Genomic DNA, 26,726 nt, shown 5'->3' with positions numbered 1-26,726 from the left:
CCAGGTTCCCTGTGAAGTGATAAAAAAAGGATGAAAGAGCAAAGGATTTTAGCAAAAGATGACAGGAAAGGTGGCTCTTGAACCTTTTGCTGCAATGGAAGGGAGCGGAGTCAAAGAACACTCGAGTTTGCAGTGATCACTTCATGAAAGATTTGTAAATTCCTCTGGTTTATTTTGTTTGCAAATGACTTCTCACCATTTTTTGTCATTTTGTGAAGCTCAGGAGATGCTTAAGTCTTCAGATGTGTTTTTGTTTACTGTTTGATCATGGTTGCCATATTGTAAACTAATGCATATATAAAACACACATAATACCTGGGCCTTTAAAGGGATTTCTGTGGATCTTTGTGAATGATTTACCTGGAAGAGAAAAGCAGGGAGGATTGAGAATCAAGCGGCTGTGGTTTGTTTACACCTGATACTAAAACTTATAGCGTCCTAGCAATCATTGCAAAGGCGTGTACAAAAAGCCCAGAAATGGTATAACGCAGGTGTTTAGGCATCACAATTTGGCCCTCAAAGTCACTCAGATCCTTACGCTTGCCCATTTGCTTCTAACTAAATTTGAACTTTGAGAACTGGCTGTTCTCTTGCAATCTAATATATCCCACCGCTTGACAGGTGCCATTGTAATTACATAATCAACGTTATTCGCGTCACCCATCAGTGGTTTTCATATTATGGCTGTATGGTTATGTATGTGTTGGAAACTTTCTTCCATTTGTCTAATTTTAGTTGTACAAGGTTAACAAGACTAGAGAGACTTCATGGTAAAATGTCAACTGAGTAACTGACATGACTAAAAGCAGAACATACAGTGCCTTGCAAAAGTATTCATCCCCCTTGGTGTTTGACCTGTTTTGTTGCATTATAAGCTGGAATTAAAATGGACTTTTTGGAGGGTTAGCACCATTTGTTTTACACAACATGCCTACCACTTTAAAGGTGCACAATGTTTTTTTTTTATTGTGACACAAACAAAAATTAAGATGAAAAAACAAATTTGGAGTGTGCATAAGTATTCACCCCCTTTCGTATGAAACCCCTAAATAAGAGCTGGTCCAACCAATTCACTTCATAAGTCACATAATTCGTTGACTGAGATCCACCTGTGTGCAATCAAAGTGTCACATGATCTGTTACATGATGTCTGAATAAATCAACCTGTTCTGGAAGGACCCTGACTCTGCTACACTACTAAGCAAGCAACATGAAAACCAAGGAGCCTCCAAACAGGTCAGAGACAAAGTTGTGGAGAAGTATAGATCAGGGTTGGGTTATCAAAAAATATCCCAAACTTTGAATATCCCACAGAGCACCATTAAATCCATTATAGCAAAATGGAAAGAATATGGCACCACTACAAACCTGACAAGAGAAGGCCGCCCACCATGGAATGGTCTAATCAAAGCCCCGACCTCAATCCAATTGAGAATCTGTGGCATAACTTGAAGATTGCTGTCCACCAATGCAACCCATCTAACTTGGAGCTGGAGCAGTTTTGTCTTGAGGAATGGGCAAAAATCCCAGTGGCTAGATGTGCTAAGCTAATAGAGACATACCCCAAGAGACTTGCAGCTGTAATTGTAGCAAAAAGTGGCTCTACAAAGTATCCACTTTTTTTTTTTGGGGGGGGGGGGGGGGGGGGGGGGGGGTAAATCAAATGGTGTTAACCCCCCAAAAATCCATTTCAATTCCAGCTTGTAATGCAACAAAACAGGACAAACACCAAGGGGGATGAATACTTTTGCAAGACAGTGCACAGTTTATGACAACTGATGTGATGTATTTGATTCATATTAATATTTTCTTGTCTGTAGCCAGCCGCTGTCACTTATACCAGGGGTTCTCAACCTTTTCTGCTTTGAGACCCAGCTATTCATACTTGTAACGAGTCGGGGCCCATTCTCAAACTACCTGGTGCTGCAGACATCATTCTACACGGGGACACAGATGAAAACCTGGAAGAGCATGGAGGCGTACAACTTTTTATATATGGCTGAGTTAAAGATCTGGGGATCAGGACACTACAAGATAGACGGTGGTAGACGGATCTAAGTGCAGGAAGAGTGTTTATTAGCAGGCGTGATATTTTTCAAGTTTCTTTTGATAGCGCTTTTAACAATAGACATTGTCGCAATGCAGCTTTACAGAGAATTAAAGACTTCAAACATGAGCTAATTTTATCCCTAATTTATCCCCAATTAGCAAGCCTGAGGCTATGGTGGCATGGAAAATCTCCCTCAGATGACACAAGGAAGAAACCTTGAGAGGAACCAGACTCAAAAGGGAACCCATCCTCATTTGGGTGATGACAGATGATTACGTAGAAATAACTTGCTTCTATAACTGTGTCCTATATAGTCACAAAGTATAACTGTGAAACCAGGAAATTCATTATATTTTTAACACGAAGTCTGTTTTGTTGAAGTTATAAACTGTTCAGTGATGGAAACTTGAGTGCAAAACTGTTCATGACAACTGCAGTCTTGAAGTTAGCGAGTCAACTGTAGTCCTCAGCCATAAATGCTTAAGTGTCCAGAGCATCTTCCAAGTGTTTTTTACAAAAGCAGAATCATAAAATAGTGCCATAAACATGGCTATAAACAAACACGACCGTGATAATAATGCTTTGCAAAGCCTCTGTGAAAACAGCTTCCGTATCTGCACGGCTGATTGCACACAAATCAGCGTTAGGCGTTTCCTATAATGACTGGGTCCCGTGCGTGGCCACTCGAGTTGCACCACACTCAAGCACGCAAAGGCATGACAGTCAAGTGTCCACCTACTGAGTGACCACAACTTTTAGCTCATGTGTATATCGCCATCAAAATGCCTCATTTTCATTGATAACCCATCGCAATGCATCGCGAGCTGTACTGTAGCTTAATGAGGTGGATATGACGTCAGATGCAACCCAGCAATTGTACCCTACTACGAGTAAAAATTAGAAACACCGACCTTTGCCAGACAGATCCTGTAGCCTACTGTATTTTACTTTATTTGTACAGTCTCCTGCAGCACTTCTATTGAATCCTAGTTAGATCAACTTTCACAAGCTAATTTGTAATCCTAGCTGGGGGATATACCTGTTGGTGATGAGGTGAAAAGAAAATACATAATAAGACACATAGAACAATAGATGTGGTTTCATTGGTAGTTTGGATAACAGACACATCATGATGATGATTCCTATAAGTACAGTAATTGTCTTTCAATGTCTTTAAAATACTAAATATACATGACCCTTTTTAAACTTCATGACAAGTAAATTATGCTGAATTATCTTTTAAGATGAAGTATTCAAATACATTTTTTTTGGTTTTTGAAACATCAAATATAAAAAAATATACTTTTCCTTCTGAGAATTACCATTTACTAGCCTTTTACACTATAATCTCCCTCATTATACACCATAATTCTACAGAGGCAACAAACCTACAAACATGCCTAAAGTAATTGCCTTACATGCTTGCCCTCCACTTCCATCATCATCTGAACAAGCTGCTCTTCCTTGGCATGGGTTTCACGGCTCAGTTTGGCCAGCTGCTGTCTCTGCTTCTCCTGCTCTTCCTCTGCCATCTTTAATCGCCCGATCACTTCTGTCTGCCATTCAGCATCCACATCCAGTTGTCCCACTTCTGCTAGAGACTCCTCCAGCACCTACAGTACAAGAGAGGACTGTCTTCATATTGTAATACTCCAGTAGCTACTCAAAATGCAAGTATAAAAGCATGTTGAGTACATTCGTCGTTGGCTACTGGAGCTTCGGATTACTTCTAGAGGAGGCCAAGTTTTCTGTGTTTTTCTGCTGCTTGTACCTGTTGAATACTCTGCTTATCTGCTGCTTGTTAGGCATGTGCTACTCCTTGTGTTTACATCAGCTTTGCTACTAGACAGGATTCACCCATCAGTTTCGATTGCGCAAGCAATCAGCCGTTTTTCATTTGCTAATTAGCTGGGCTTTTAGGCCCTGTCCACACGGCAATGGATTCAGGTGAATCCGATACAATTGTTTATCGTTTAGGCCTGGCGTCCACACGGCACCGGCGTTTTGGGTGCCCCAAAACGCAATCTTTTGAGAACGGGTCCCAGAGTGGAAAGATCTGGCAACGTTGCCGTTGCGAAGTCGTCTGGATGAGTAGAACGGATTTGTTTACGATGACGTCACAAGCACATGTGCTTCACGCTGGGTAGAAGTGTAACGATCTCGATGCGAGTTGTCAACAAATCCTATAACTTGGTTCATGAAACGCGCTTATAAAATATTTTCACTGTGAATATTTATTGTGTAATGGTGCAAAAAGAGAGCGAGAGAGAGAGAGAGAGAGAGAGAGAGAGAGAGAGAGAGAGAGAGAGCGAGAATAGCCCCTAGGGCAGAGTCAATCCCGCCAGCAAAAATAGGGAAAAAAAGGAGCGACCTCACCTCTTCAGATGTTGGTTTAAGTCCTACAATACATTCCTCAAAAAGGGCGTAGAAGAACAAATTAATCCATCAACGTGTAGCATTCAATTTATTCCGGAACATTAAAGACGCTGCCTTCCGCGTAGAATCATACGTCATCCTCGCCGCCATATTGGATGGATCAAAGCAGAGAATAAAGATGCCTCATTCATGTGCTGCGTTTAACTGTACCAACAGGTTTGCTGTCCAAACGAGATCACATGGGATTACCTTTCACAGGTGAGACTGGAAAAATACTTTTCATTGTATTTGGTCATTATAATGTAATTTTACAAACAGATTTTTCTGACTTTGTGGCTAATATGAAGTCTCGCGCATAATAGTTTATGCGCATGCGTCCTTACTTCTTCTATTGTTCTGGTGTCTCCGAAGGGACCGTCTTACAGCGCCCCTAGAGGTGTGGCATGTGTATTGCATCGTTTTCAGCAAGCGTTGCGTTGCCATATGGACCTGATATTTTACTGATCGTTGCCCATGTGGACGCGATATTTTTTTAAATAACATCTCGTTGCCGTTGTCGTGTGGATGTAGCCTTAGTGTGGTTTCGAGTGACGCTCCTTCCCAAAATCTCCCCCCTTCTCCTACATCTCCCATTATGTGTCTCGACACTATTCCTGTTTGTGGTCTCACACACAAGGCGCTTCCACTGTTATGGCTCCCCTCGAGGACGATGTCTCTCCAATCTCATCTACCCTTCAGCTACCTCTACTGACACCTTCTGGATCACTGCTGGACTATGGAACTGCCAGTCTGCTACAAGGAAGACTGATTTCATCTCTGCCTATGCCTCCCTTCTGTCCTTCCACATCCTTGCACTGACAGAGACCTGGATTTTACCTGAGAACAGCATAGCACCTGCAGCCTTCTCCACCTCCTTCTCTCACACCCCTTGCCTGTCTGGTTGTCGTGGTGGTGGCACTGATTTGTTGACGTCTCAGTCATGGAAGTTCTCACCTCTTCCACATTTCCATCTCCTTCTTTGAATTTTATTCTGGTTCAGTCTCTTCTCCTATTAACCTTTTTGTCATTGTTGTTTATCGCCCTCCTGGCCCTGTGGGATGTTTCTTTGATGAACTGGACATCCTACTCAGCTCCTTCCCAGAAGCCAGCACCCCACTGATGCTCCTGGGAGACTTCAACCTCCACCTAGAAGCCTCCCACTCCACTGCCTTCCTTTCCCTACTCTACTCCTTTGATCTCTCCCTCTGCACTCTCCTCCAACCCATAAAGCTGGCAACCTTCTCGACCTGGTCTTCCTCACAGATTGCTTTGCCTCAGATCTCACAGTTACCCCTCTCCATCTGTCAGACCACCACTTCATTTCATTCTTGCTCCCTCTTCCTCTCCACCCATTATCCCCCCTCCTACCCCCACTGTTACAGTCTGTCATAACCACCACTCCCTCTCTCTTCCCTCCCCCCGCTTGAATCCTTTGCCAGTCTCCCCACTGAATCTGCTGCATCCTCCCTGGTCTCCTCTCTCTCATCATCACTGGACACATTATCTCCTCTTGTCTCCAGGCCAGCAAGATCTTCCCCTCCTAGTCCCTGGATGTCTGAAACACTTTGCTCCTACAGAATCGGTCTACATGCAGCAGAGAGGAAGTGGAGAAAATCCAGGGCCACTGCCAACCTGTCCAGCTACCAGTCTCTCCTTGCGGAGTTCACAGTCTCACTCAAATCAGCCAAGATAAAGTTTTATCACTCCAAAATTCACACCTCCATCTCTAACCCTCATCAACTGTTTGCTGTTTTCTCTTCTCTCCTCAACTCTCCACCAGCCGCACCTCAGTCCTCCATCAGTGCAGAGGACTTTGTGGTCTTTTTTGAGGAAAAGACCATAGCCATCCACAACTCCATCACACCTGCCTCCCCATCCCACCCCCTCCTAGTATCTTCCCCCTTGCTCTCTGCTTTTTCCCCTCTTTCCACTTCAAAATGTCTCCCAGATCCTGCTCTCTCACCATCTGACAATCTATGCCCTTGACCCTAACCCCTCATCTCTCCTCCAGACCATCACTCCTGATATCCTGCCATTTATCACCTCCCTTGTCAACTCTTCCTTGTCCTTCAGATACTTTTCCTCCAGCTTCAAACGGGCCCACATCACTCCTCTGCTTAAAAAACAAAAAACAAACAAACAAAAACAACACACCACCTTAGACCCCTCTGTCATCCAGAACTACTGCCCTGTTTCTCTTCTCCCCTTCCTGTCAAAGACGCTTGAACGTGCCGTTGCTAACCAACTCTCCTCTTTTCTCTCTCAGAACAACCTCCTGGATTCTCACCAGTCCGGCTTCCGAGCCGGACACTCAACCGAGACTGCACTCCTCTCAGTCAGTGAGGCACGCTTCATGCAGCACATGCTGCTTTTCCTCTACTCGGTCCTGATTCTCCTTAAGCTTTCTGCTGCATTTGACACTGTTGATTACCCCATGCTCCTATCATCCTTATTAGCTCTAGGGATCTGCAAGACAGCCCTAGACTGGTTCAAAGTCCTACATCTCTGGTTACCTAGTCTGGGACTGTATCAGCACCACGCCCACTTACCACTGGTGTCCCTTAAGGTTCAGTCCTTGGTCCGCTTCTCTTCTCCCTCTACACCCAGTCTCTTGGCCTGATTATCTCTGCTCATGATCTATCCTACCACTGCTATGCTGATGACACCCAACTGTTTCTCTCTTTTCCTCCTTCTCACACACAGCTCTCCGCTCGCATCTCTGCTTGCCTGTGTGAAATCCAGAGGGACAACCATCACCTGAAGCTCAACCCAAGTAAGAAAGAGGTAATCTACATTCCTGCTCCATCCTCTCCACCCCGGACATTGTCATCTCCCTGGGGGACATCTCTAGGTCTCCTTCACCCAGTGCAAAGAACCTAGGGGTCGTGTTCAACAACAAACTCTCCTCCTCAGCGAACATCGCTGCAATGACCAGGACGTGTAGATTCCTCCTCTACAACATCCCAAGGATCTGCCCTTTTCTTACCATCTACTCTACTCAGCTTCTGGTCCAAGCACTGATCCTCTCCCACTTGGACTACTGCAACTCTCTCCTTGCTGGCCTTCCAGCTTCTGCCGTCAGACCCCCACAGCTCATCCAGAACGCTACAGCTCGCCTGGCCTACAACCACCCTCGTGTTTCCCATGTCACCCCTCTGTTTGCCTACCTGCACTGGCTACCTATCACAGCTTGCATCAAATTTAAGACACTGGTGCTAGCTTACCAGACTCTCAAAGGGTTAGGGCCAGCATACCTCCAGAGTCTGAGACACCCCTACACTCCAGCCAGATCCTTACACTCTGCTACTACTGGTCGCCTAGTCCCTTCTCCTCTCCACTCCTGCCCAGCCCACTCAAGACTGCTGTCTGTCCTGGTTCCCCATTGGTGGAATGACCTTCCCATTAAGGTCAGAACTGCTGACTCCCTGACCACCTTCAAGCGCAGACTGAAGACTCACCACCTGTTCATGCTGCACTTCTCACCTGCTTCCCTGCCCACTGTGTTACTGCATTTTGGCCTAGACCAACCCAGGCTGTATACTGTCTAGCCTGGGGTTAGCTGTTTTGTGTTCTCTATTTAGTTGTACTTTATATGGTTGGTTTGTTTCTTGGCTGTTTGAGTATTGGTATTTCAACAGCATATTACACTAGGTATTACCATCACTTGTTCAGTTGGCACTAGAACTTTCTTGTCTAGAAGTTCAGCACTTTGTGTATCTGATTTTTGCACTTGTTGTACATCCCTCTGGATAAGCACGTCTGCTAAATATCATGTAATGTAATGCACAACATATTTAACAATTCTTTCAATGAAAAAGCCTCGCTCTAATTTCAAGCTCTTTTGATCACACTCTCTCTGATCAGTGAAGACTGGTATGCACCCTTCTGGTTTCCTGGCCGAGATCACCGTCTGTCTGAAGGAGGTTATGAAAGGCAGAGTCTTCCATCTCAGCTCTTCTTCGCCAGGCATCCACTTCTGTTTTCACTTCTTTGCTCACACGTTCTTGTTCTTTAGCCAATTGCTGGGAAAATATGAAAAGCAAAACTGCTTTATCAAACTAAAACAGTGAAAAGTGAAGACCTACACAAATTTATGATTAAGTAGTAGTATTAAAAACACATCTCAAGTTTTTATATTAAGAATTGTCCTGAAATCACCAGAACTTTAGAAGAGACAATTAGGTAAACTCCAGAATTACTGGAACCCTTCAATAGAATCGTTGTATAAAATGATCTACATTTTCTAAAAAGAGAACATACTATTTCTCTAACAAAAACACCATCATAAAAAGTTTTCTAATACACTGTCTGGCCAAAAAAAGTTGCTATTTGGGATTTAAATAAGCAAATCCTTAAGAGATTTGAGTGAATAATTACTGCAGTGATTAATATGTTTCAGCTGGCAACAATTCTCTTTTAATCCTTTTAAAGGGGAAGCCATGGCCCTGGTTAGAGAAGCAGCTTTGGGATCAAAAGGTTGCCAGTTTCATTCCCTGGACTAGCAGGAATAGCTAAAGTGGCCTTGAGCAATGCACATAACCTCCAACTCCCTGGGCTGCTCTGGGTACGTTGTACGTCGCTCTGGATAAGAGCGTCTGTGTAATATAAGGTAATGTAGAACTCACGGCTGTTTAATAGTGAAAGTAAGAACATTTCCACACACACAAAATGTGACGAGAAATCAAAGGATTGGGACTAAACAGCTGTGTTGTCATAAGAAAACTACTTGTTAGTGAGACTAATCAAGAGAAAAGGCTTCAATTTGCTCGGAAGCATAAAAATTGGACTCTACAGCCATGGGGGAAAGGTCATGTGGTTTGACAAGTCCAGATTTACCCTATTCCTGAGTGCGTCAGGATATGATGGGTGGTGCATGAAGCGATGCACCTATCATGCATAGTGGCCACTGTACAAGCCTCTGGAGGTAGTGTTATGATCTGGGGTTGCTTCAGTTGGTCAGGTCAAAGCTCAGCAACATTATGGGGCAATAAAATGAAGTTAGCTGACGAACTGAATGTACTAAACGACCAGGTTATCCCATCAACGGATTTTTTTCCTCCCTAATGACATAAAATTAGGGCTTAAATTGTGAAAGAGTGGTTCAGGAAGCATGAAAATTCATTTTCACACATGAATTGGCCACCTGACCTTAACCCCATTGAAAGTCTTTAGGATGTGCTAAAGAAGACTTTACAGAGTGGTTCAACTCTCCCGTCATCAAGACAAGATCTCTGAAAAATTAATGCAAGTCTACAATCTCAAATAGTTGGGATGCTGCGTAAAACATAAATAAAAACAGAATACAATGATCGGCAAATCCTTTTCAGGCTATATTCAATTGAATACAAAACAAAGACAAGCTATTTAATGATGTTCAAACTGAAACGTCATTGATTTTGTAAATATACAGTCAGAAGTTGATGTTTGCAACACGTTCCAAAAAAGGTGGGATGGGCAACAAAAGACTGGGAAAGTTGTGGAATGCTTTTAAAACAAACAAAACAAAAACCCCTGTTTAGAACATTCTACTGGTAAACAGGTTAACTGGTTATTGAAAAGGCTCAGTTGTTCATAAGCAAGGATGGGGCGGGGCTCACCACTTTGTGAAAACTGCATGGGCAAATAGTGCAACAGTTTGAGAACAATGTTTCTCAATGTACAATTGCAGGTGTTTAGGGATTTCATCATCGACAATCATGAACATAATTGAAAGGCTCAGAGAATCCAGAGAAATCTCTGCACATAAGGGGCAAAGCAGAAAATTAACACTGAATGCCCGTGACCTTCAATCCTTCAGTTTGCACCGCATTAAAAACTGACATGATTGTATAAAGGATATTACTACATGGGCTCGGGAACACTTCGGAAAACCTTCGTCAGTAAACAGTTCATTGCTGCATGTACCATGCAAAACCGAAAGCCATATCTCAACAACATCCAGAAATGCCACCAAATTCTATGGGCCTGAGCTCATCTAAGATAGACTGATGCAAAGTGGAAAAGTGTGTTGTGGTCTGACAAGTCCACATTTTGAATGTTTTTTTGAAATCATGTACTTTGTGCCCTCCGGGCTCAAGAGGAAAAGGAAAATCCAAACTGTTACCAGCACAAAGTTCAAATGCCAGCATCCGTGATGGTATGGTAGTGTTAATGCCCATGGCACGGGTAACCTGCACATCTGTGAAGGCACCATTAATGCTAAAAAGGACATACAGGTTGGGGAGCAACATGCTACCATCCAGACAATGTCTTTTTCAGGAACTTCCCTGCTTATTCCAGCAAGACAATGCCAAGACACATTCTGCATGTGTTACAACAGTATGGCTTTGCAGAAAGAGTGCAGGTGCTAAACTGGCCTGCCTGCCTTCTATTGAAAATGTGTGGCGTATTGTGAAGTGCAAAACGCAACAACGGAGACTCTGGACTGTTGAGCAACAGAAGTCGTACATAAAGTTAGAATGGGAAAGAATTTCACTTTCAAAAGTTCAACAGTTAGTGTCCTCAGTTTCCAAAAGCTTACTGAGTGTTGTTCAAAGAAAAGGTGATATAACACAATGCTAAACATGGCCCTGTCCTAACTTTTATGCAATGTGTTGCAGGCATCAAATTCAGAATGAGCGTATATTTACAAAAAAAAAAAAAGTTGATCAGTTTGAACATTAAATATCTTGTCTTCCTGTTGTATTCAATGGAATATAGGCCAAAAAGGACTTGAAAATCATCACATTCTGTTTTCATGAATGTTTTACACAATATTTTTATTTGCTTTTCTGGAATTGGAGGAGTTTTACATGGAAACAAATGCTGTGATCTTGCATAAGGTTGTTGAAACAAAGCCATGGCAACTGCCCACCGTAATCAAAGCTAAAGGCATCCGAAGGAATATTAGTGTATGAAACCTTTTTTGTTTTTTGGCAGGGCAGAGTAGTATTTTCTCTCAAGACCATAATTAACACCCTTAAAGAGTTTTCACAAAAAACAAAGTAAACTATGTATGTTTTTGAAAAAAATAACGTGAATTTCTATAATCCCAAGCTAGCACTTGTGCGATTTATATTTTGTTCATTTTATTAAAAAATGAGCTAGAGTTATTAATAAATGGAGTTGATACTATGATATTTTGAAAAGAGAAGCACTTGCATAGCTCTAAAATACCATCTAGCTACATATAAGCTGTAAATTTCACAAGGACATCAGGACTGGACTGCTCAGGATTTTGGCAATAGATTTGACATAATAATAATTATAATAATCAAAAGATTTTTTTTGGCTCAATGTTTATCATCAATGTTCTGGTTATGACAGGAACTGACCTGCTCAAACAATCTTCTTTGTGCATCCAGCTCCATCTGTCTTACTTCCATATCTTGCACAGCCATAGCAGTCTCCTGCTCTCGCAATGCCATCTGAAGAAAGCATGCACACTTAGCACAAGCACCATAAGGCTTGTACTGCAAGAATAATGAAATGTCCGTCTCTTCTTTTTTTTTTTTTAAACCTAAAAAGGCATTCATATCCCTAATAATGTCACTGAAGACAGAAAAGTAAAACAAACAAGTAGGGAACCTTTCTCTGGATCTCATCGTCCAGCCGACTGAGCTCCATCTTGCGCTGATTCTGTTGGTGTTTGAGGAAACGCATCCTGGCAGCATCAAGCAATGCGAGCTCTTTCACCTTTAACTCTCGTTTCATAGCTGCCAACCTGCACATGGCACAAAGTCAGTTTGCTTGCACGCACGCACACACACACACACACACACACACACACATATATATATATATATATATATATATATATATATATATATATATATACACACACTACAACCCCAAATCAGAAAAAGTTGGGACGGTATGTTAAAATTGAAATTAAAACCAAGAACAATGATTTGTAAATAATCTTTGACCTGTATTGCACTCAAAACAATACAACTGCACATTATTTGACGTTTTACCTCATGATTTTTTTTTGTTTCAAAGTAAACTTATTTCATTTCAATTTTGATTCTTGCAACACATTTCAAAAAAGCTAGGACAGTAAAGCATTTACCACTTTATAATGTTGCTATTCCTTCTCACAACATTTAAAAGACACGTAGGAACTGAAAACACCAAGTCATAAAGCTTTTCCGGTGTTATTTGTACCATTCTTCAGGTGTGCATCAGTACAGGGTCATCGTCTTACTTTTCATTTCAAAACTTGCCACACATTCCCTATTGGAGACAGAGGGGACAGGCGCACTCTTCTTCCACAGCCAAGCCTTTGTAATGTGTGCAGAATGTGGTTTTTACGTTGTCTTGTTGAAATATGCATGGGCGTCCCTTGAAAAAACGTCGCCTTGAAGGCAGCGCATGTCGCTCCAAAATCTCAGTGTACTTTTCTGCATTAATGCTGCCATCACAGAAATGCAAGTTACCTTTGCCAAGGGCACTGACACAACCACATACCATGACAAACCCTGGATTTTGGACCTGTTGCTTGTAACAGTCTGGATGGTCCTTTTTGTCTTTGGTCTGGAGCACACAGTGTCCATTTCTTATAAAAAAAAAAAGACCTGGAAATGTTGATTCATCTGACATTACATGTTTCCACTGTATGATGGTCCATCCCAGATGTCTCCGAGTCCAGAGAAGTTGACGGCGCTTCTGGACACAGTTAAAATAAGGCTTCCTTGCAAGTTTTAACCGCCAATTGTGGATGCAACTCTATTGTAATCTCAAGCTCATGCAGTTATATCAGCTATAGATGAATGACAGTTCTTGATGCAGTGCTGTCTGAGGGATCGGACATCACGGGTGTTCAGTTTAGAGGTTGAAATCTCCAAATCCATTAATATCTTTCTTGAAGGAACATTGTTTTTAAAACATTTCAATAATTTTCTCATGCATTTGTTGACAAACTGGAGATCCTCGGCCCATCTTTGCTCCACAAAGACTAGGCCTTCCCTGGATACTGATTTTGTATCAAGTCATGATTAGTCACCTATTGCAAATCACATCATTATTTAACTGTTTTACCTCATTATTAGCTCTAAATTGCCCCGTTCCAACTTTTTTGGAATGCGTTGCAGGCCTGAAACATAGAACCAACGTATATGAACAAAAGAAATGTAGTTGACCAGATAAAACATTAAATATCTTGGGTTCGTACTGTCTGCAATGAAATGCAAGTCAAAATAAATTTAGAAAATCACTGCTTTCTTTTTTTTTTTATTTGCATTTTCCATCCCATCCCAACTTTTTCTGATTTGCAGTCCTACACCACTCCATTCACTGTACAGGAGCATGATGTCAGATGGGTGCTCCTGACAGTGAACCCCAAGAAAGCTGCCGGCCCAGATGGTGTACCTGGTAAGGTGCTCAGAGCGTGCGCCCACCAGCTTGCCCCTACCTTCACCAGGATCTTTAACCTCTCCCTGGCTCAGGCAGTCATCCCGCCCTGCCTAAAATCAGCTACAATAATCCCAGTGCTGAAGAAGTCTCCCGTCACCAGCCTGAAAGATTACCGTCCTGTGGCCCTCACCCTGGTAATCATGAAGTGCTTCAAGAGACTAGTTCTTCAGCACATCAAGGACCACCTCCCCCCAGACTTCGACCCCTACCAGTTCGCATATCGCGCGAATAGATCCACAGAGGATGCTATCACCGTAGCTCTCCACTCTGCGCTGAACCACCTGGAGCAGCAGCAGAGCTACGTCCGCATACTCTTTGTGGATTACAGTTCAGCTTTCAACACAATAATCCCGGACATCCTTATCAGAAAACTGGACACTCTCAGCCTCCCCCCTCTCACATGTGCCTGGATAAAGGACTTTCTTACCAACCGGCCCCAGACTGTGAGACTGGGCCCCCACTTCTCCTCCACCCGCACGTTGAGCACCAGCTCTCCACAGGGCTGTGTGCTGAGGCCCCTCCTGTACTGCCTCTACACCCACGACTGTAGTTCGGCCCACAACAACAACCTTATCGTCAAGTTTGCTGACGACACCACAGTGGTCGGACTCATCTCAAAGGGAGACAAGGAAGCCTACAGAGAGGAGGTCCTGAAGTTGGCAGCCTGGTGTTCAGAGAATAACCTCGCTCTGAACATCAAGAAAACCAAAGAGCTTATCGTTGACTTCAGGAAGCGCAGCACCGACCTAGCCCCCCTTTACATAAACAACGAGTATGTGGAGAGGGTCCACACCTTCCAGTTTCTCGGCGTCCTCATCTCCGCCAACATCTCCTGGTCAGAGAACATTACAGCAGTCATTAAGAAGGCTCAGCAGCAGCTACATTTCCTGAGAGTCCTCAGGAAGCACAACCTGAGCTCCAACCTGTTACTGACCTTCTACCGCTCATCCATCGAGAGCCTGCTGACGTACTGTATCACAGTATGGTACGGCAGCTGCACTGCTGCAGACAGGGAGAGGCTCCAGAGAGTAGTAAAGGCAGCACAGAAGATCATTGGCTGCCCTCTCCCCTCCCTGATGGACATTTACACCTCCCGCTGCCTTAGCAGAGCTAAGAACATTATCAAGGACAACTCCCACAATGGCTTTGATCTGTTTGACCTGTTGCCCTCAGGGAGGCGCTACAGGTGCATCAGGACAAAAACAAATATATTCAAAAACAGCTTCTTTCCAAAAGCCATAACCACCCTGAACTCGAATATGCTCTGACTTTATAGTCTAACCCCCCCTGTGCAATACTTTATTTTATAATGTGACTCTCTTCGTGAAATAATTTATAATGTGCAATACTTTATAATATGACTCTCTTGTGCAATACTTATAATATGCAATACCTCATTCCATAATGTGAAACACAACACATACGCCTCAGGACTGTGCACCTTACACCCTGTGCAATACTTTATAATGTGCAATACCTCACTCCATAATATGAAACACAACACATATGCCTCAGGACTGTGCACCTTACACCCTCACTTTTTTTTTTAAATTTATTTATTATTATTATTATCATTTTTGGGGTGGCACGGTGGTGTAGTGGTTAGCGCTGTCGCCTCACAGCAAGAAGGTCCGGGTTCGAGCCCCGTGGCCGGCGAGGGCCTTTCTGTGCAGAGTTTGCATGTTCTCCCCGTCATCCGCGTGGGTTTCCTCCGGGTGCTCCGGTTTCCCCCACAGTCCAAAGACATGCAGGTTAGGTTAACTGGTGACTCTAAATTGACCGTAGGTGTGAATGTGAGTGTGAATGGTTGTCTGTGTGTCAGCCCTGTGATGACCTGGCGACTTGTCCAGGGTGTACCCCGCCTTTCGCCCGTAGTCAGCTGGGATAGGCTCCAGCTTGCCTGCGACCCTGTAGAACAGGATAAAGCGGCTAGAGATAATGAGATGAGATTATTATTTTTTCCCCCCTCTCTACACGCTGTTTGCACTGTTATTGGAGTTGCTTTTAATCTCATTGTACATGGGTATAGTGACAATAAAGGCATTCTATTCTATTACATAAAATCAGGTCGTTATGGTATAGCGGCAAGACAGAAGCCACTACTGAGTAAAAGGCAGATGTGAGGCACTTCATTGACTCTGAGAGAATAAGGAAAAAGATTCTCTGTTCTGATCCCATAAACACTGAACTCTTTGGGCTACTTCTGGAGAAAACCAGACACTGCTCATCATTTGCCTAATATAATCCCTATAGTGAAGCACGGTGGTGGCAGCATGAACACAATACAAAGAGATCCTTGAAGAAAATCTGCTCCAGAATGCATACGTCCTCAGACTTGGGTGAAGGTTCAAATTTCAGCATGACAACCACCTGCAATATTATAGCTAAGACAATGCTGGAGTGGCTAAATTACAGACTTCATGAAATTTTTTTTCTAAAAACCTGTTATTATGTGGAGAACAAATGACCCAAAAATTCAGTTGAATCTATCTGGAATTAATTGTAGGACACAATATTTGTACAACCCCAATTCCAAAAAAGTTGGGACAAAGTACAAATTGTAAATAAAAATGGAATGCAATAATTTACAAATCTCAAAAACTGATATTGTATTCACAATAGAACATAGACAACATATCAAATGTCAAAAGTGAGACATTTTGAAATTTCATGCCAAATATTGGCTCATTTGAAATTTCATGACAGCAACACATCTCAGAAAAGTTGGGACAGGGGCAATAAGAGGCTGGAAAAGTTAAAGGTACAAAAAAGGAACAGCTGGAGGACCAAATTGCAACTCATTAGGTCAATTGGCAATAGGTCATTAACATGACTGGGTATAAAAAGAGCATCTTGGAGTGGCAGCGGCTCTCAGAAGTAAAGATGGGAAGAGGATCACCAATCCCCCTAATTCTGCGCCGACAAATAGTGGAGCAATATCAGAAAGGAGTTCGACAGTGTAAAATTGCAAAGAGTTTGAACATATCATCATCTACAGTGCATAATATCATCAGAAGATTCAGAGAGTCTGGAAGAATCTCTGTGCGTAAGGGTCAGGGCCGGAAAACCATACTGGGTGCCCGTGATCTTCGGGCCCTTAGTCGGCACTGCATCACATACCGTACAGGCATGCTTCTGTATTGGAAATCACAAAATGGGCTCAAGAATATTTCCAGAGAACATTATCCACCGTGCCATCCGCCGTTGCAAGCTAAAACTCTATAGTACAAAGAAGAAGCCGTATCTAAACATGATCCAGAAGTGCAGACATCTTCTCTGGGCCAAGGCTCATTTAAAATGGACTGTGGCAAAGTGGAAAACTGTTCTGTGGTCAGACGAATCAAAATTTGAAGTTCTTTATGGAAATCAGGGACACCGTGTCATTCGGACTAAGGAGGAGAAGGACAACCCAAGTTGTTATCAGCACTCAGTTCAGAAGCCTGCATCTCTGATGGTATGGGGTTGCATTAGTGCGTGTGGCATGGGCAGCTTACACATCTGGAAAGACACCATCAATGCTGAAAGGTATATCCAGGTTCTAGAGCAACATATGCTCCCATCCAGACGACGTCTCTTTCAGGGAAGACCTTGCATTTTCCAACATGACAATGCCAAACCACATACTGCACCAATTACAGCATCATGGCTGTGTAGAAGAAGGGTCCGGGTACTGAACTGGCCAGCCTGCAGTCCAGATCTTTCACCCATAGAAAACATTTGGCGCATCATAAAATGGAAGATACAACAAAAAAGACCTAAGACAGTTGAGCAACTAGAATCCTACATTAGACAAGAATGGGTTAACATTCCTATCCCTAAACTTGAGCAACTTGTCTCCTCAGTCCCCAGACGTTTACAGACTGTTGTAAAGAGAAAAGGGGATGTCTCACAGTGGTAAACATGGCCTTGTCCCAACTTTGAGATGTGTTGTTGTCATGAAATTTAAAATCACCTAATTTTTCTCTTTAAATGATACATTTTCTCAGTTTAAACATTTGATATGTCATCTATGTTCTATTCTGAATAAAATGTGGAATTTTGAAACTTCCACATCATTGCATTCCGTTCTTATTTACAATTTATACTTTGTCCCAACTTTTTTGGAATTGGGGTTGTACAAAAACCCAAGGATTCTGTTAAAAAAAAAATCTAAAAAAATGAAAAAAAAAAAAAAACCTACCGAAATCTTAACATATTTCTGTGTATCCTACTGTTAGTCTGCAGTAAGCTTTTGAAGTCAGATATTGATTTACATGTTGATATTTCTCTGTGTATGCTAGTTCAACAGCAGGTAGCTAATGATATGGATTTACTTTTGCAAGTATGTTTTATTAAATGTAATGCTGTATTTCATCCAGTATGTCTCACATGATGTCACAGGACTTTCAGACAGATTCAATTACATAAGACAAAAATAAAAATTGTAATTCAGACCAATTCAAAGGGAAATAAATTTAAAAAAAGAGAGAAAAGAGAGACCTGGTTCTCTGACGGGCGAGTTTGTTCTCTTCCTCTTGCAGGATCCTTCGACGTTGTTCCTCAGCCTGCTGGAGCAGCTCCTGTTGTGTGTACCAGGCTTCATCCTCAGCCTGCTGTCTCACTGCCTCAGCACGTAGCTCCTGAAGCGCCTGTCTGCTTGCACCCAGATGCATACACACACATGCACATGAAGCAATGGCTACGAACACATCATTTTTATTTTTAAACACTGATGAAGACAAAATTCTCAAAACTAAAGCTCACTAGCTGGACTGTGTTTTAAGTTTTGGAAATTCAGTTTTTAAATCAATCAGTGCTGACACAATATACATTTAAGTATTTTAACTGTTCCACACAAAAAAACATTACCAATATCTGAGTGCTGATGACGGAATAAATGCAACACATGTTCTCGATCTACTGTAGTTTATTTAATCTTGTGTGGCTCTGGAAAGAAAAGCAGAAGTTCCCACCTCTCCCGGAGATATTCCACTTCTTGCTGGCGGATTCGCTCCCGCTCCTGGCACTGGTACTCCACTATGAACGTGGGGTACTTATTGAAGATTGGATACTGACCAGGCGTCAGAGGCTCAAAGTCATTCAGCATGGAACTCGGGTGCAGGTCTGCTGGGGTCAGCTCCATCAACCGATATGTCTCCTTTAGCATAGCACTCAAGTCAATATTGTTACGATGATGGAAGAAGTACTGTAACGGGAGAGAGAGTTTAAATAAATAAATAAATAAGGCCGGCACGGTGGTGTAGTGGTTAGCGCTGTCACCTCACAGCAAGAAGGTCCGGGTTCGAGCCCCATGGCCGGCGAGGGCCTTTCTGTGCGGAGTTTGCATGTTCTCCCCGTGTCCGCGTGGGTTTCCTCCGGGTGCTCCGGTTTCCCCCACAGTCCAAAGACATGCAGGTTAGGTTAACTGGTGACTCTAAATTGACCGTAGGTGTGAATGTGAGTGTGAATGGTTGTCTGTGTCTCTGTGTCAGCCCTGTGATGACCTGGCGACTTGTCCAGGGTGTACCCCGCCTTTCACCCGTAGTCAGCTGGGATAGGCTCCAGCTTGCCTGCGACCCTGTAGAACAGGATACAGCGGCTACAGATAATATGAGATGAGATGAGATAAATAAATAAATAAATAAAAGACACCAGCAGTGGGAGTTGGCTTGATATTTCATTCAACACAATGAACTCAAATTATAAATCATAGCCTTGGTAAGTATTTAAGCGAACATCCAAACCGTCAGCAAAAGAAAATCAGTCAGTGCTTCCCTCCTGTCGTCATAGTCGCATGAAAATTCTCAGCAGTCTGTAGTGAGATTAGCTAATTAAACGCTCACTTGTCAAACCAACAGTATTTACTGAAACTTACCAAGTCTTTAGGTACATTACCAACATTCACACAAACTGTAAAAGCCAGTGTTGTAGTCGAGTCACGAAACCTCGAGTTCGAGTCAAGTCCAAGTCATTAAAGAAAATTTCAAGTCGAGTCCGAGAGCAAGACTCCACCTGCACCATTTGACGGTGGCTGTTGCTGCCTTTATGTGAAACCGTCTTTGCTACTGCGTTGGACTAACGTTACTGCTTGTGCTTGACTGCCCCATTTTAGTTAACAGGCTACAGATAAAAAGCTTGTTCATCGCTCAGCGAGCCCCGCCCACTATCAACAGGGCAAATAACATGAGAGAGGGTTAACTCTAGCTAGTTCATCGCTCAGCAAGCAAGCCCCGCTATCAACAGAGCAATGAACATAGCGCGTCATTTACTTCTCTGAGTGGCCTTACCAAATGACGATTGGAGTTCGAGGTTGTCTCCATCGTCTCCTCAATAGTTCTTCTACATATGGAACACACAGCAGTGCATTTTTCCTCACTGCACGAGAAGTTTGTATAAGCAAAGTGGACAATCCTAGGGGCGTTCTCTCCAGGTATTTTAGCGCCATTAACGTTAGTTTGTTCCTGAATATGACGTATGAACAGGTGAATGTGCATTCTCTTGCACAAAATTAGTATAAACATTAATATAGATATAAATATCTTGTACCAAATTATTATGGCATGTTACAAAAAGTGAAGAAAAAAATCAGAGTCCTCGTCTCCAATTCACGAACCCGAATGCAGTTAATGCACGAGCCCAAGTCATCAGTGCTCAAGTCCAAGTGAAGTCACGAGTCTGACTCGAGTACTACAAGCTTGCTTGAAGGATGAAAGATGAAATTCTGATCTATTATCTCATATTCATCTTTTGATCTCAAACTCAAAAAAGTGTTCATGCTAGAGCAAAAACTGTTCCAATACTTTTTGAGAAGACTGTACGTTTCCATTTAAACAAGCATTTTGAGCCACACCAGCAGTGTCAGAGGCGCTTTGGAGCCATGCCAAACTCAAGCCTGGCATCACACTGACCTTGTTTTACACTTTATCTCTGCATACACAAGTGATGTGTAAACACAGATAAGTCATGTATTCTATAAACGGGTAACTTTAGCTAAAATCATAGTCTATAATAAAGGTCATGATTTTGCAACTTGTCAGTTTTAGACAAAAGTGTTTCTTCAGTCCTGCTATTCATGGAAAACCAGAATAAAATTGATGAATATGCTGTTTATTCACTGCACAGTGTCTCAAGTCACATTTTTTGAGCTGTGTTGTAATTATAGCTGGCCTTGAGCACCATGTTTGATTAACACAGCTGTACCTCTGGATGTAAAACTGTGTATTTTCACAACTGTATACACTTTTCTGAATTCACACCTGATAAGTTGTTTACATGTTACAAGTGAAGACAGGTAAACAATCCAGAATAGCAGGCAAAATCGTAAAACAGTGAAACAGGCAACAGGTCGAGCGAGGCACAATCAAAGATGAGAAACAGGAAAACAAACAAGGAAGGCAATAAGGCTCGGTAATGTGTCAGCAACGCAACTCAATACTTCGCAAAGTAAGTGTGCTTTCACAGTCTGTATATAGGCGCGCTGATTGCGCCTTAATCTTGTGCAGGTGTAAGTCGTTTACAGAGTGCGCCTGAGGTGGGGTTTACATTAGACCGTATCAGCGAATCATCAGATTAACGTTTTTAAAAACGATTAGCGTGCACACAGCAACGCCAATACACGATTCGCGCGCACACAGCAACGCCAATACACGGATACACTAATCACATGACTAATTCGGCACGTAAGTTGAAATGTGTCAGTGCGGCTCATCGCTTCCTCCTCAGCGGCTGCGCTCCAAATCACTCCGCCCTGAACAGCGAGTGCCCTCTGGAGGGTGCGCACTCCGGCCCTGCGCAGCTCACAGAGCGCGCGAGTGTAGTGCACGAGCAGTGATTCGGGACTGAGCCGCTGTGCGCAAGTCACTTACCACTTGCAAGTGGAAGGATGGCAAGCCTAAAGACCATCATAAGTACACAATGGGCAGTATTTGCATCAGTATTTGCAGTATTTTCATACTTTTATACTCTTTAATGAAAGGTGATACAAGGCGGAAGTCCGCGCCGTTTTTCAGCAGTCGCGTCACATGACCAATGCCAGCGAATCAGGAAGGTGGATGTCACAGTGACGTTGTCCAATGACGACGCCAGCTAGAGCTCAGCACAGCGTATCCGCGTATTCTCAATGTTTACACAGCACCGGATCAGACACGATCTGGATTGAATACGTGGACCCTGGAGGATTCCCGTTTCCCGGCGTTTCCAGGCGTTTTAATGTAAACGGACAGTGCATCCGTGAAGAAAACGAGACAGATACGGTCTAATGTAAACTTGGCCTGAGAGTCGATCTGATGGACGAGCTAAGGCGCACAGGTGTGACACTCTTGCATGAAATTAGTATAAAAATGAAAGTAGATATAAATATCTTACGCCAAATTATTATGGCATGTTACAAAAAAATAAAGAAAAAAATCAGAGTCCTCATCTCCCATTTATGAGTCTGAATGCAGTTAATGCACGAGTCCAAGTCAAGTCACAAGACGGACTCGAGTCCAAGTCCCTGGACTCAAGTACTACAAGCCTGGTACAAGCCAAAAGGTCAAATGTCATATGATTGCAGTGTGATCAACGTGATAAACCTGGCAGCCCTGTGTTACTGTTCAATGAGCCATCTGGGCAAAATAAGTGACTCTGATTGTGGCATGATAGCTGGTGCAAGGCGTGTCAGTTCTAGCATTTCCCATTAGCTGTCCAGGACTTTTATGCAAAACAAAAACAAGCAATTATAAGTGATCAGTGATCCTGTGGATCCAGGTTATAGATAAAGGAGTCAAATTGGAACGACAAGAATTGGGCAAAGAAATGACAGTCCACAATGAGGCAAAGAACACATTACTTCATCAGCAGTGTGCAAAATGTGCTGCTCATCACTGATAATCCGTAATCTATAATCAACGACAAATAATATTACTTTCAGAATGCGTGAATATTGCACAACAGAATGGGTGAAGCCAGTGGTTCAAAAACCACCATTTAACATTTGAAAAAAATTTACTGCACAGTGCACTGCAGGCAGTCTGATTTCAACATGCTAAACTGAATTTATCATCATTTCAGATCATTTGGTATTTGTACCTGCTGAATCAAATATATCTCCAGATCTGCTAATGTGAGAGGAGAAATTATGAAGCATTATATTACACGTGTTTTTCCCACAGAGAAAACAATACTGAGGCAACTAATCGACTATTACTCAAGCCAACGTGCTAAAATTACCTCAAAGTCATCCCTGTGAGTGCAGAGAAGTAACGGCGCTCTGCAGCAGGTCACATAGGCCACTACAGCCATCAGGAGGAAGGATGGATGATTGGAGAAAACATTATCAAACAGCTTCAACCATTCGTCTCTGGTCAGCACCTCGGAGAACAGGGTTTCTAGCAGAGGCCACACATATAGCTGAGGGGGAGGAAAAAGTGAATGATGCAACACACATTAAGATGTGCTTTGATCAAGTGCAAATAACCTTTTTTTGACTTAGATTAATTTACTGGAAAGAAGCTATTATCAGAGTGAGACAGAATCTTAATTTAACCTCCAGCTTCCACATGATTCAACAGGATTTTGATTCAGAAGGCAACGACTTGAATCTGCTTCGATACAATATGTTTCAGTTTAGTATCTCTGATCAATATGTGACCTACGGTACTTTAGCCCTACCGAGAATGATGACAATTTTAAAAGTATCAGAAGTTACAGGCAAGTAACTTAAATAATTCACACATTAGTTTAAAAACATGAATGAGCTTATACACTATAGTTGTTTGCCCTTTTTCAATAATAAATGATTTTAGTATACAACCCCGATTCCAAAAAAGTTGGGACAAAGTACAAATTGTAAATAAAAACGGAATGCAATGATGCGGAAGTTTCAAAATTCCATATTTTATTCAGAATAGAACATAGATGACATATCAAATGTTTAAACTGAGAAAATGTATCATTTAAAGAGAAAAATTAGGTGATTTTAAATTTCATGACAACAACACATCTCAAAAAAGTTGGGGCAAGGCCATGTTTACCACTGTGAGACATTCCCTTTTCTCTTTACTAACCCTAGTTTAGGGATAGGAATGTTAACCCATTCTTGTCTAATGTAGGATTCTAGTTGCTCAACTGTCTTAGGTCTTTTTTGTCGTTATCTTCCGTTTTATGATGCACCAAATGTTTTCTATGGGTGAAAGTTCTGGACTGCAGGCTGGCCAGTTCAGTACCCGGACCCTTCTTCTACACAGCCATGATGCTGTAATTGATGCAGTACGTGGTTTGGCATTGTCATGTTGGAAAATGCAAGGTCTTCCCTGAAAGAGATGTCGTCTGAATGGGAGCATATGTTGCTCTAGAACCTGGATATACCTTTCAGCATTGATGGTTTCTTTCTAGATGTGTAAGCTGCCCATGCCACACGCACTAATGCAACCCCATGCCATCAGAGATGCAGGCTTCTGAACTGAGCGCTGATGATAACTTGGGTCGTCCTTCTCCTCTTTAGTCCGAATGACACAGCGTCCCTGATTTCCATAAAGAACTTCAAATTTTGATTCGTCTGACCACAGAACAGTTTTCCACTTTGCCACAGTCCATTTTAAATGAGCCTTGGCCCAGAGAAGACGTCTGCGCTTCTGGATCATGTTTAGATACGGCTTCTTCTTTGAACTATAGAGTTTTAGCTTGCAACGGCGGATGGCACGGTGAATTGTGTTCACGGATAATGTTCTCTGGAAATATTCCTGAGCCCATTTTGTGATTTCCAATACAGAAGCATGCCTGTACGGTATGTGATGCAGTGCCATCTAATGGCCCGAAGATCACGGGCACCCAATATGGTTTTCCGGCCTTGACCCTTACGCACAGAGATTCTTCCAGATTGTCTGAATCTTTTGATGATATTATGCACTGTAGATGATGATATGTTCAAACTCTTTGCAATTTTACACTGTCGAACTCCTTTCTGATATTGCTCCACTTTTTGTCAGCGCAGAATTAGGGGGATTGGTGATCCTCTTCCCATCTTTACTTCTGAGAGCCGCTGCCACTCCAAGATGCTCTTTTTATATCCAGTCATGTTAATGACCTATTGCCAATTGACCTAATGAGTTGCAATTTGGTCCTCCAGCTGTTCCTTTTTTGTACCTTTAACTTTTCCAGCCTCTTATTGCCCCTGTCCCAACTTTTTTGAGATGTGTTGCTATCATGAAATTTCAAATGAGCCAATATTTGGCATGAAATTTCAAAATGTCTCACTTTCGACATTTAATATGTTGTCTATGTTCTATTGTGAATACAATCTCAGTTTTTGAGATTTGTAAAGTACTGCATTCCGTTTTTATTTACAATTTGTACTTTGTCCCAACTTTTTTGGAATCGGGGTTGTAAATATGGAGGTGATTATAGGAAACAGTGCATGCTGATTGGTTGAGAAATTTGGACTATTTCTCGATAATCACCTCGAGTGACTCGGTAAAATGGCAGCCAAGTGCTTTGTCAATGTAAGTTGGGAAGAATTACAGATTATGAAAAAAATAAAAATGCTGTTCCTAAAAGCACTAAAGATGCCACGAAGTTGGGTCTAAAACTATTCAAAGGTAAAGTGGAATTGTGATTTATTTTATCAATTTCAAAACAAAAATATTTTATGTGAGAGGCATAGATAAGTGACACAAGCCTGCGCCTCGCCATTATTACATTTACATGTTGCTTTTGAAGTTTAAAATAAATTTTCTTCATACGATTTTTTTTAAAAAATAAATATCACCTGTGTGTTTACACTAAAACAATTATCTGCCTCAGGCTGAGCGAATATCAGTGAATAATAACCTTGACTTCTTCTCTGCTATTATTCACCGATATTCACTTCACCTTCAGCGAATAACTGGTAAATAATTGCTAATAGTTAGGCAGGTCACGATATATCATGCGACAATAAATCGCAATACAAATGTGACGTTTCAATTCGATAAAAAAAAATAAAAATGAATGATGATTATCATCAGACTGCGTAATCTTAGTTTTTCCTAGCTGTAATTATGTTGTTTAGGCAGCCAAGGGTGCAATGTTGTACAATAGCGGGAATGCATATGACTTCACTGTAGGCAGAAGTAACGCAACTCTAATGCTGTGAAAAAACACAAAAGACAGATCTAAAATGGGAAAGAGATGTCATGCGATTGACTGTACAAATAGATTTCACAATAAATTGGAGCTCACTTTTTACAGATTGCCGAAAGATAAAGAAAAGAGAAGCAACTGGAGGTACTAGGAAGGTTCATAAAAATTTATTGAGAAAAGGCCTATTCGTTATTAACATTTTTCATTTTTAATAAAAGGAATATTTTAGATAATAGGCTATTATATTTTACTCAAACATTTAAAAATGTGGGTAAATAATTATTGTTGGTTATTAAGAAAATGAAAAAAAGTTTTTTTTCAACTTAAAAGAAAATTTTAAGTCGATAAAGAATAGAAAAATAAATGTTGCATTTTTTTTAGGAAATAAAATTTTCTTCATTGGGAAAATCGAATCGTGAATCCAATATCGTGAATTGGGTGAATCGTTACATGCATACTGATGTAATAAACTTTATGATTATTGCATCGATTGAAATCATTGGATCATTAAACCTCTACCTATAAGTGAACAGCTGAAGGTTAAAGTGAACAAATCTTACAAATCTGTCAGTTCCAATTGCTGGGTTTCAATCACGTGACTTTTCTCAGCAGTGTTACCGGAAGTGAAATAGCTGGTGGTCTAAATGGCTGCTGTAGTGCAAACAACTAGCAATAACTTATAAGAGTATGCTCGTAATCTCGAAGCCACTGCTTGCTTTAGATATATTCAGAAGATTGCTATGTGCAATAGAATCGACCCCTACAGTCTGGGAAAGAAGGATTTGTTATA

The 26,726-nt window shown here is 41.9% G+C and overlaps 1 protein-coding gene across 4 annotated transcripts in view; it reads right to left on the bottom strand.

Moving 5' to 3' along the window:
• The window catches only part of tbc1d31 (TBC1 domain family, member 31), a 78,116-nt gene that overhangs the window by 9,357 nt on the left and 42,033 nt on the right, over nucleotides 1-26,726 (bottom strand). For all 4 annotated transcript variants that reach the window (XM_060921323.1, XM_060921325.1, XM_060921324.1 and 1 more), the window contains 7 exons: nucleotides 23,048-23,227; nucleotides 18,811-19,043; nucleotides 18,338-18,490; nucleotides 12,032-12,167; nucleotides 11,779-11,871; nucleotides 8,347-8,487; nucleotides 3,469-3,663 (listed from right to left, as the gene is read on the bottom strand). In XM_060921323.1, the coding sequence (XP_060777306.1) occupies nucleotides 3,469-3,663; nucleotides 8,347-8,487; nucleotides 11,779-11,871; nucleotides 12,032-12,167; nucleotides 18,338-18,490; nucleotides 18,811-19,043; nucleotides 23,048-23,227 (1,131 nt within the window). The remainder of the gene's footprint in view (nucleotides 1-3,468; nucleotides 3,664-8,346; nucleotides 8,488-11,778; nucleotides 11,872-12,031; nucleotides 12,168-18,337; nucleotides 18,491-18,810; nucleotides 19,044-23,047; nucleotides 23,228-26,726) is intronic.

This window comes from Neoarius graeffei, chromosome 5, assembly GCF_027579695.1.
Source record: "Neoarius graeffei isolate fNeoGra1 chromosome 5, fNeoGra1.pri, whole genome shotgun sequence".
In the NCBI taxonomy this organism is placed as follows: domain Eukaryota; kingdom Metazoa; phylum Chordata; class Actinopteri; order Siluriformes; family Ariidae; genus Neoarius; species Neoarius graeffei.
The sequence above is the reverse complement of the archived record's forward strand: the minus strand, read 5'-3'. Positions and strand labels throughout refer to the sequence as shown.